The sequence below is a fragment of the Erinaceus europaeus genome, chromosome 17 (genome assembly GCF_950295315.1).
Source record: "Erinaceus europaeus chromosome 17, mEriEur2.1, whole genome shotgun sequence".
Classification (NCBI taxonomy): Eukaryota; Metazoa; Chordata; class Mammalia; order Eulipotyphla; family Erinaceidae; genus Erinaceus; species Erinaceus europaeus.
The window spans coordinates 43,620,422-43,631,687 of record NC_080178.1 but is presented as its reverse complement, the minus strand read 5'-3'; the positions used below and the strand labels follow the sequence as shown (position 1 = coordinate 43,631,687).

The 11,266-nt window shown below is 41.6% G+C and overlaps 1 protein-coding gene across 1 annotated transcript in view; it reads right to left on the bottom strand.

The window, feature by feature from the left end:
- The window catches only part of LOC132533989 (NADP-dependent malic enzyme, mitochondrial-like), a 205,211-nt gene that overhangs the window by 106,760 nt on the left and 87,185 nt on the right, over positions 1 to 11,266 (bottom strand). The window contains exons 6-7 of the mRNA XM_060177415.1: positions 749 to 841; positions 398 to 519 (exon numbers count right to left, since the gene is read on the bottom strand). Of these exons, the coding sequence (XP_060033398.1) occupies positions 398 to 519; positions 749 to 841 (215 nt within the window). The remainder of the gene's footprint in view (positions 1 to 397; positions 520 to 748; positions 842 to 11,266) is intronic.

Genomic DNA, 11,266 nt, shown 5'->3' with positions numbered 1-11,266 from the left:
GTTTTTACATTTTCAGCTCTGACCTTTGAACTGTCTCTCCTGTCCCTCTCCCCAGTTTTCTATGCTAGTGGAATCTGGGACCTGAATTCAGGCTCTGAGTGACATCTGAGGGGAATCACTCTGTGCTGCAGATGTCTCCCCTTCTCTCTACTTCCCTCTCATTTTTTCCCCATGTATTCCTCTCTATCTCTCCCTTTCTCTGCAATAAAAATGGCATTCAGGAATAGTGAAACAGTATGGTAACCCTGGTGGCAAATCAATCAATCCATCAATGCAAATAAAGAGCAGGCCCTGCCCTCCTTGACCTCCTCTCTCTCCTGCCTGCCAGGCTTGCCTCCTCACAGGTGAGCACCCCATCTCCAGCTGCTGTAAGACACCCCATGTCTTGCCCCCAGACCAATACATCTTGACAGTGAGTCGCCTGGAGTCCACCATCCAGATCTTCTTGGTGGCCTCAGCTGCAGGGATGCCTTCCTTCTCCGGGGCCATAACCAGGAGGTGAGTGATGCCCAGGGCAGCCTGGGGGTGCCACACAGGACAGGTTCAGACCCAGGGAGGCAGCAGCAAGCCCTCCTCCCTCCACACCTGGGGGACGCAGGGATCCTCAAGTGAGAGAGGGTGCAAAAAGCCCATAGGTCTAGAGTTTCCTCCAATGCAGTGGCCGTGCACCTGGCAAAGGAGTGCAGTGTCCAGATGAGGCATCGTTTGAGGCTGCCTCTAGGCTTCTCCATTTCCTGGCAGTACCTACCTCCCCTGCTCTTTGGAAGATGAACACATGGCTAGAGAGCTGGCTTCTGGTGACCCACAGAGTCACAAGGATCCCAGCCACAGCAATGGAATCCTTCTTCGACCTGTATTCTTCCCATACATCCACCCCAGAGTCTTTTACTTTGATGCAATATGCAATTCCATTTCAGATTCTATTTCTGGTTTTTTTTTCTGATCTTGTTTTTCAACTTCTGCCTGAGAGTGAGATCATCCCATATTTACGCTGATATTTCTGACTTATTTCACTCAACATGATTTTTTCAAGGTCCATCCAAGATCGGCTGAAAATGGTGAAGTCATTTTTTAGAGCTGAGTAGTATTCCACTGTGTATATAGACCACAACTTGCTCAGCTACTCATCAGTTGTTGGATATCTGGGTTGCTTCCAAGTTTTGGCTATTAAGAATTGTGCTGCTAAGAACATATGTATACACAGATGTTTTTGGATGGATGTGTTTGGTTCCATAGGATATATCCCAGGAGAGGAATTGCAAGATCATAGGGTAGGTCCATTTCTAGCCTTTTGAGAGTTCTCCAGACTGTTCTCCACAGAGGTTGGACCAACTGACATTCCCACCAGCAGTGTAAGAGGGTTCCTTTGACCCACAACCTCTCCAACATTTGCTGCTCTTACCTTTTCTAATGTATGACATTCTCACAGGAGTGAAGTGGTATATCTTGTCTTTATTTGCATTTCTCTGACAATTAGAGACTTGGAGGATTTTTTCATGTGTTTCTCGGCCTTTTGGATCTCTTCTGTGCTGAATATTCTGTCCAAGTCCTCCCCCCATTTTTGGATGGGGTTATTTGTTGTCTTGTTTTTGAGTCTGACAAGCTCTTTATATATGTTGGTTATTAAACTCTTGTCTGATGTATGTCATGTAAAGATCTTCTCCCATTCTGTGAGGGGTCTCTTGGTTTGGGTAGTGGTTTCTTTGCTGTGAAGAAGCTTTTTAATTTGATGTAGTCCCATAGGTTTATACTTGCCTTAGTCTTCTTTGTAATTGGATTTGTTTTATTGGTGATGTCTTTAAATTTTATGCGGAAAAGAATTCTGCCAATATTTTCTTCTAAGTATCTGATAGTTTGTGGTCTAACATCCAAGTCCTTGATCCACTTGGAATTTACTTTTATATTTGGTGAAATACAGTGTTTCAGTTTCATTCTTCTGCCTGTTTCAACCCATTGTTTCTAACACCATTTGTTGAAGAGACTCTGCTTTTCTCATTTAATAGTCTGAGCCCCTTTGTTGAAGATTAGATGTCCATAGGTGTGGGGTCTCACTTCTGGGCTCTCAATTCTATTCCATTGGTCACGGTGTCTATTCATGTTCCAGTATCAAACAGTTTTGATGACAATGGCCCTGTAATAAAATTTGAGATCTGGGAGTGTGATGCCTCCAGTTCTGTTCTTTAATCTCAAGATTTTTTGACAATTCTAGGTCTTTTCTGGTTCCAGATAAACATTTGTAGCATTTATTCTATTCTCCTAAATATGTGCTTGGGATCTTGATGGTGATAGCATTAAATTTGTATATGGCTCTGGGTAGTATATTCATTTTGATGATGGTAATTCTACCAACCCATGAACATGGAATATCTTTCCGCTTCTTTGTGTCTTTTTCAATTTATTTGAGTAGTGACTCATAATTTTCAGTATACAAGTCTTTCACTTCTTTGGTTAGGTTTACTCCTAGATATTTTGTTATTTTAGTTGCTATAGTAAAAAGAATTTTTTTCTGGGTTTCAATTTCTTCTAGCTTAGTGTTTGAATAGAGGAATGCCACTGACTTTTGAATATTAATTTTATAGCATGACACCTTACTGTATTGCCTGATTATTTCCAAAAGCTTTTTGTTGGATTCCTGAGGTTTTCTGTGTATACTATTATGTCATCTGTAAATAGGGAGAGTTTGACTTCTTCTCTTTCAATCTGCATCCCTCTAATTCCTTGCTCCTTCCTGATTGCTATGGCAAGAACTTCCAACACTATGTTGAATAGTAATGGTGATAGTGAGCAGCCCTCTCTAGTACCTGATCTGAGTGGAAATGATTCCAGGTTTTCACCATTGAGTATGATGCTAGCTGTAAGTTTGCTAGATGTAGACTCTACTATCTTCAGGAATTTTCCATCTATTCCCATTTTTTGTAGTGTTTTGATAATAAAGCCATGTATTTTGTCAAAGGCTTTCTCTGCATCTATTGATATGACCATGTGGTTTTCAGTCTTGCTTTTGTTGATGTGCTGGAGCACATAGATTGATTTATGTATATTAAGCCAACCTTGCATTCCTGGGATAAACCCCACTAGTTCATGATGAACAATCTTTTTAATATACTGCTGTATCCAGCTGGCTAGAATCCTGTTCTGTATTTTTAGCATCTATGTTCATCAGAGATATTGATCTGATGTTTTCTTTTTTGTTTATGTCCCTGTCTGCTTTTGGTATCAGAGTGATGTTGACTTCATAGAAGCTGGCAGGGAGTATTCCAGTGTCTTCAATCTTCTGAAAGACTTTTAAAAGTAGAGGTATTAGTTTTTCTTTGAAGGTTTTGTAGAATTCTTTTTTAAAACCATCTGGTCCAGGACTTTTATTTCTGATAACTGCTTCAATTTCATTAGCTGTGATGGGCCTGTTCATGTTATCCACTTTCTCTTTACTTAGTTTTGGAAGTTGGTAGATATGTAGGAAATCGTCCATTTCTTCTAGGTTCTCTAGCTTGGTGGCATACAGAAGCCTCACATGATATCTTGAATTTCTGCAGTGTCTGTTGTGATAGCTCCTCTTTCATTTATGATACGATTTATTTGGGTTTTCTCTCTTTTTTGTTTTGTGAGTCTGGCTAAAGGTTTGTTGATTTTCTTCATTCTTTTGAAGAACCAACATTTACTTTCATTGATCTTTTGTATGGTTTTCTTATTCTCAATGTTATTTATTTCTGCCCTAACTTTAGTGATTTCTGTCCTTATGGTTGCTTTAGGGTTCCTTTGTTGTTCTTTTTCTAGGTCTTTAAGATATGCAGTCAGGCTGTTTATTTCTGCTTTTTCTTGTTTCCTAATATGTGCTTGTACAGCTATGAACTTCCCTCTCAGTACTGCCATATCTGTGTCCCAAATATTTTGATAATTTGTGTCTTCATTTTCTTTGAAGTCTCGGAACATTTTGACTTCTTCCGTGATTTCCTCTTTGACTCAGAGGTTGTTAAGAAGTGTACTGTTGAGATTCCAAATTTTGGGACTATTAGTAATCTTCTGTTGATTGTTAAGTGTTAGTTTATTCCACTGTGGACTGAGAAGATGTTTGGGATGATTTTAATGCTCTTGAATGTGCTGATGCTGTCTTTGTGGCCTAACATATAGTCTATCCTTGAGAGTGATCCATGTGGACTTGTGTAAAATGTGTATTCCAGTTTCTTGGGATGAATGACTCTGACAATGTCCAATAATTCTAGTGTATCTATCTCTTCATTTAGCTCCCTTATGTTTTTATTGATTTTATACCTGGATGATCTGTCAAGTTGAGAGACTGGGGTGTTGAAGTCCCTTACTATGACTGTGTTTCTATGAATAAATTACTTTAGCTCTTTCAGTAGATGTTTGATGTATTTAGGTGGCTTCTCATTGGGTGCATAGATGTTAAAAATTGTGAAGTCCTCTTGATTGACTGATCCTCTGAGCATTAAGTAGTGTCCATTCCTATCTTTTTTAATCATATCTATTTTGAAGTGTATCGTTTCAGATGTGAGAATAGCTATTCCTGCCCATTTTTGTGGGCCATGGGTTTGTATGATAGTTTTCCATCCTTTCACTCTAAGTCTGTGTTTGTCTTGTTGATTTAGGTGGGTTTCTTATAGACAGCATATTGTTGGGTTGTATTTTCTGATCCATCTTCCTACTCTTTGTCTTTTAATAGGTGAATTCAGGCCATTGACATTTATTGATATCAAATATTGAAGATATTTTAACACCATTCTTGTAGAGTTTTAGAGTGTTCTGATATATGACCTATTTATGATGGTCTGACAGTTTATAGAAGAGCTTTCAGAACTCTTTCAGGGCAGGCTTGGTGATAGTTGATTCCTTCAACTGTTGCTTGCCTGAGAAGGTTTTGATGCCTCCATCTAGTCTGAATGACAGTCTAGCAGGATACAGTATTCTTGGTTGAAAGACTTTCTCATTGAGCCCTCAATAGATACATTGTCATTCTCTTCTGACCTGTAGTGTTGGTGTGGAGAAGTCTGCTGCTAATCTTATGGGATGTCTTCTATAGGTGACTCTTTGTTTTTCTCTTGCAGCCTTCAGGATCCTTTATTTATCATATTCCTTTCCATTCTAAAAATGATGTGTCTTGGTGTCTTTATGTCTGGGTTAATTCTGTTTGGGACCCTCTGGGCTTCTTGAACCTTTATGCCTTTTTTTTGTTGTTGTTGTTAATATTTATTTTATTTATTTATTTATTTATTCCCTTTTGTTGCCCTTGTTTTTTTTATTGTTGTAGTTATTATTGTTGTTGTCTTTCTTGGATAGGACAGAGAGAAATGGAGACAGGAAGGGAAGACTTAGAGGAGGAGAGAGAAAGATAGACACCTGCAGACCTGCTTCACTACCTGTGAAGTGACTCCCCTGCAGGTGGGGAGCTGGGGCTCAAACTGGGATCCTTATGCCAGTCCCTATGCTTTGCACCACCTGCGCTTAACCTGCTACACTACAGCCCGTCTCCCATCTTTATGTCTTTGATGTTGTCTAGACTAGAGAATTTTTCAGCTATTATGGCCTGAAGAATGATTTCTTCCTTTCCCTCTCTTTCTTCCTCTGGTAAGCCAATGATGTGTATATTGTTTCCTTTTAAGTCAACCCATAGGTCTCTGTTGTTATTTTCAGCACCTCTTAATCTCTTTGTGAGATGTCTTACTTCTTTTTTAGTTGTCTCTAATTCGTCCTCAATCTTGCTAATCCTGCCTTCAGCCTCATTGATTCTATTCTCTCTGCCCTCTACTGTTTTCTGCAGTTCATTTATTTTGTTACTCTGTTTTGACACTGTTTTAGCTTGTTCAACCAGTTGAGTTCTTAGCTCAGCTATTTCAGCTTTCAGCTCTCTAATAACCTTGAGATAGTTAGTTACTGTTTTCTTCCAGAGTCTCATTTGTTGTTCCCGTGTTTCTGATTACAATTTTTTCAAACTCTTTACTCACTCCTGTGATTATTTCCTTAGCTAATGTTTGGATGCTGAAGTTGCTATTTTGTGCTTCTCCCTTTGGGGGGCTTTTAGCTGGACTCTTGTCCTGGTTTCTTTCTCCAATAGTTCTTCTTGTTGGTTTACCTATTTTATATATTATGTTATGATTTCCCTCTCTTAGTACTTTTCAAATTACTGACCACTATTTCCTGGATTGACTTGTGTCTATGTAAGGTAATTAAAGGGTTCACAGTGGTGGAAGTTAACAGATGTGAAATAGTATTTTAATCCTTGAGTTGGAGCTCAGTGATTTAAAACTCTCTTTTTTATTTTTTTTTTCTCTCTCTTTAGGCTATGGGAGCCTGAGGGTTTTTAAACTATAAGTAGGCTTCTTAGCTTAATCACTGACTCCTGACCAAGAGATAAGGCAGTGTGTGGCAGAGATAGTCCAGTGGTTATGCAAAGAGACTTTCACAGTCCAACAGCTATGCCACGGAGGTATAGGTCTTCTCCTCTGTTTCCTGGTTAGATCTCTGTCCCCTGTTGTCCCTCCCTACTACTGCTCCAGATTCTGAGGGCAGTAGCAATGGAGACTTAGAATTGCACTTGGTGAGACTCCAGGGAGTCTTCTCCTCCCTTCAGCTGTCCCCTTGTTTGTGGAACAGACTGGAGGTGGTGTCTCAACTGATAAACTGTCGGACTGTTAACAGCCACTTAGACTCTCCCTAGGCTCCTCTCTATCACAATCCATGTGTATCTGCACTCACTGGTGATTTGGTGGATTCCTGTAGTCATTCTAGTCCTGTCTTGCTTAGGTCCCAGGTGGTCTCCTTTGGTATCCCTAGAGATTGGAATGTGCTGTTTAGGTAAAGATTGAGGAGGAATGTGTGCTTTGCCTTGCTCAAGGCAAAGATTAGAATGTAATGTGTACCTGTTTTACCTTGGGGCATCCTCCTTGTGCAACCCCCATCCCTCGAGAGTGTAAATAGGGGGTCTTAGAGTTGCCTGAGGGATCTGTCCCAGCTAGACCCTCAGTGCTGAGTTCCCCTGTGTGTGTGTCTTGTGTGTCTGTGTGAATAAATACTTTAACTTTGTCAATTGCCTGTGTCAGCCTCAGTTTGTGATAGGGCTCTGTCAGTAGCAACTTAACACTGTTCTCAGCTCCCACAGTGAATCCTTAAGCACCCAAGTCCTAAGTTCCTTTTTAAGTCTCAAGTTACAACACAGATCCAAGCCCCTTTTAGAGTTAAATTTCAACAAATGGCGCCTCAACGTGTTGAATATATGTTTTTTAATTTATCCCACCTCTATTTTAGTTGATTTTCATTTCGCCCTACCCACTTTTTTCACATTACAAATCCATCGTTCCTGGCGGCCAATTAAAACAAAAAAATCTGAGGAGTCAGGTGGTAGCGCAGAGGGTTAAGCGCAGGTGGCACAAAGCACAAAGACCAGTGGAAGGATACTGGTTAGAGCCACTGGCTCCCCACCTGCAGGGGTGTCACTTCACAGGTAGTGAAGCAGGTCTACAGTTGTCTCTCTTTCTCTCCCCCTCTCTGTCTTCCTCTCCTCTCTCCATTTCTCTCTGTCCTAGCCAACGACAATGACAGCAATAATAACTACAACAATTAAGGGCAACAAAGGGAATATATAAATATAAAAAAATAAAAAATAAAATAAAACAATTTTTTTCATTTCAGAAGGACAAAGAGAAACTGAGAGGGGATGGAGTGATAGAGGGGAAAAAAAGATAAGACACCTGTAGACTTGTTTCGTGATGGTTGGGAGCGGGGCTCAATGCCAGGTTCTTGCCTTTGGTGGTATGTGTGCTTAACTGGTGCACCACAGCCCGGCACCCTTCTGGTTCTTTTTCTTGTTAATGAATAATTATTTCTTTAAAGGAAAGAGTGATAATGCCTGCTGTAAGGATTTAGTGAAGCGATACTTATAAAGGCGCACTGTAATTTCTTTTCTTTTTTTTTTTGTAATTGTATTTATTTATCTTCCCTTTTGTTGCCCTTGTCGTCTCCTTTTTTATTGTTGTTGTAGTTATTGTTGTTGTAGTTGATGTCGTCGTTGTTGGATATGACAGAGAGAAATGGAGAGAGGAGGGGAAGACAGAGAGGAGGAGAGAAAGACAGACACCTGCAGATCTGCTTCACCACCTGTGAAGCGACTCCCCTGAGGTGGGGAGCCTGGGCTTGAACAGTGGTCCTCATGCAGGTCCTTACACTTAGCGCCACCTGCGCTTAACCCGCTGCGCTACAGCCGGGCTCCCGCACTGTAATTTCTTAAACACTACACAGAGGCAATAACTCAACTGTCAATCAATTCTGATTCCAGAATTTGGGAGCCCAAATTTTCTCAACGGGGGTGTGTTTTCAGGGACCATAACCTACAGTAAGTATGCGCGGAGCCTTCTGGGACTTGTAGTTTTCTTTTATTGTCACTCACTTATAGTGGCGGAGCTTGGCGCAGGCCCGGAAATACTTGTTCCAGGGGCAGATAGCTAGTTGTGAGGGGGGTCAGAGGTCTGCCTGGCCTGGCATCCCCGCGACTCTGGACGGTTTCGGCCGCCCTTCAGCTGGCGCAGGGTCACTGCCATGTTCGCTGCTAAGTGGCTGGGAGACTGGTGAGGATGGCAGGGGCGTGAGCCCAGCTGGGCGGGGAGCAGACGATGCCAGCCTGGAGCCTGGCCACTGCAGGCACATCTTAGGCTATTGCTCGCCGCCCTCTCCCGGAGCTCCAGTTCCCACCAGGGCGAACTGCATGACTGGCAGTGTAGATGTCTGCCTGAGCTCCTGTCAGTTCTCATCTGGTCTGAGGACCCTGTTTTTTTTTAAAGACCCTGGTGCCCCTGCAGTGTAGACCTACAGGGCCTGGTTTAGCCTGTAGCACTCCTGGGCAATCAGGCCTGAGGTTCTCCCCACTCGCCCCGTGTTGGTGGGTAGCAGGCCTCCTTGTAAGGTCCCCAGAGAGGATGCCCACTGGGCTAGATTGTGTGACAGGGGCGAGGTCACCCCCTGAAATGGTCAGGAATACTCTGGAGGCAGCCTGGCTAGCCACCTTGGAAGCCGCCTGGAAATGTTCTTGCTGCTGTTCAGTGTTGCACCCTTTTTGTTGAATGGTGTTAAGGACCACAGCAGCGCAGCTTCCTCCAGTGCGCTGGACCGGGCCTCGAACCTGCCTCTTGAGCATGGCAAATATCCGAGTCAGCTGTTTCAGAGCCTCCTTGGATACTTATAAATCTGTTTTTTATTTAAAGATGTCCTTCACTCAGTGATCTCTTAAATACTTATTTTAGATCACTAAGCTTTATGCTTTCCTGGTTTATTTGTTAATGAAATGGAATATTAGATTCACTATTATTAGATTATTAGTGGTATAATGATTGTAATAGATTATACTTGGAAGTAGAGCTTACAGCTGTACTATAAAGGTAATAGAAACCTACCAGACTTTTAAACTAAGAGAAGTTAAGAATAATGATAAAAAATAATAATAAGTGAACTGGGGACTGGTTGGTGCTGCACCTGGTTAAGTGCACATAGCACCAAGCTTAAGGCCCAGGGAATACTCTCGCATCCTGTGGGGACGTTCTGCGAGTGGTGAAGCAGGTCTACAGGTGTCAGGTTTTTCTCTTTTCTATCTCTCCCTTCCCTCTCAATTTTCTCTGTCCTATCCAACAAAATAGAAAAAAAGGGAAAACTGGCCGCTGGAAGTGTTGTATTCACAGTGCTGGCACCAAACCCCAGTAGTAGCCTTGGTGGGAAATAAACTAAGGGAGAATTTCATATGTTCCAGGTGCAAAGAGCTGCACAGCAAGTAGGAGAAGATAAATTTGTTTTCGATTTGCCTGATTATGAAAATATCAACCACGTGGGGAAAACCACGGACTTCCTCTCCTCCATAACCTCTGTCTTACTAATAAATAAATAATTTAGCTTTTGAGAAAAAGTACAGAAATTGAGTTGATTTCCATTCAACATTCTCCAAGAATGATGCTTCTTTTAAAGTATTGATATTGTGAAATTGTGAGTATATGTTAGAAGTGGGTATATGTATTTATAGCCTCTGGTATACCATCAGGATCTGTTGGACTATTTATACTTTTTTTTTCTTTTTTTTTTTTAGGGAAGATACCAGTATTTTAGGAATTTTTATGCAAGGAGACTCTGTAATACAGTGTCTGCTTTCTTTTTCTTGATTGTAGTTTTCTCATACTTGATAGGACAGGGAGAAATTGTGATGGGGTGGGAAAAAGACATCTGCATCACTGCCTTACTACTCCTGAGCCGCCCCCCTCGCCCACCCCACCCCCCGCAAGTGGGGACTGAGAGCTTGAACCTGGGTCCTTGTGCATGGAAATGTATAATCTAAGTGCGCCACCACCCAGCCCCTGATGTGTACATTTCTTAACTCTGCTCAGAACGTGTTAGTTGTCATGTTTCAAGAAGCTTTGTTGATAGAATTGCAGTTGCTAGCAGGTCCTGAATTAATGTACTGTGAATTCAGTTTGAGATTATTTTTTAATTTTTTAAAAAAATTATTTATTCCCTTTTGTTGCCCTTCTTGTTTTATTGTTGTCGTTATTATTGTTGTTGTCGTCATTGTTGGATAGGAAGAGAGAAATGGAGAGAGGAGGGGAAGACAGAGAGGAGGAGAGAAAGATAGACACCTGCAGATCTGCTTCACCGACTGTGAAGTGACTCCCCTGCAGGTGGGGAGCCGGGGCTCGAACCGGGATCCTTATGCCGGTCCTTGTGCTTTGCGCCACCTGCGCTTAACCCACAGCGCTACAGCCCAACTCTCTGAGATTATTTTTAACACTTGGATTTTCAAAAGGAGTTTTGTGATGAAATTTTTTTCAGTTAACAGTAGTTAAGCTCATAAAGCTCATTGGCTATGATACTCCCACATCTCAACGTTTGATGAAATTAAATTTTTATTTTTACATCTACATTCTAACCCTTTTTACTATTTTATTTATTGCCAGGAGCCATTTCTCTGCTTTATAGATGATAAGCTTTGAGACAATGGAACCCCTCAAGACAAATGTTAATTCCCCCCTGGGCAGGCCATTTCCCCTTAGGTAAACCATTTATCAGTAATCAAGTGAGTCAACACAAGTGAGTCAACACACAGTTTGGTTCCTGCCATTTGTTGCAAGGAACATTCCGCTTTGAAGTTTGGTCCCCCTTCCTCTCCTCCAGCATTCCCTCTCCTTCCCCAAAGCCTTATAATGCCCGTGTTCTCAATAAAATTTACAGCTTGATCAGAAACTTGACTTGCTGTCATTCTCTCGTGTCTTATGTTCCTTCA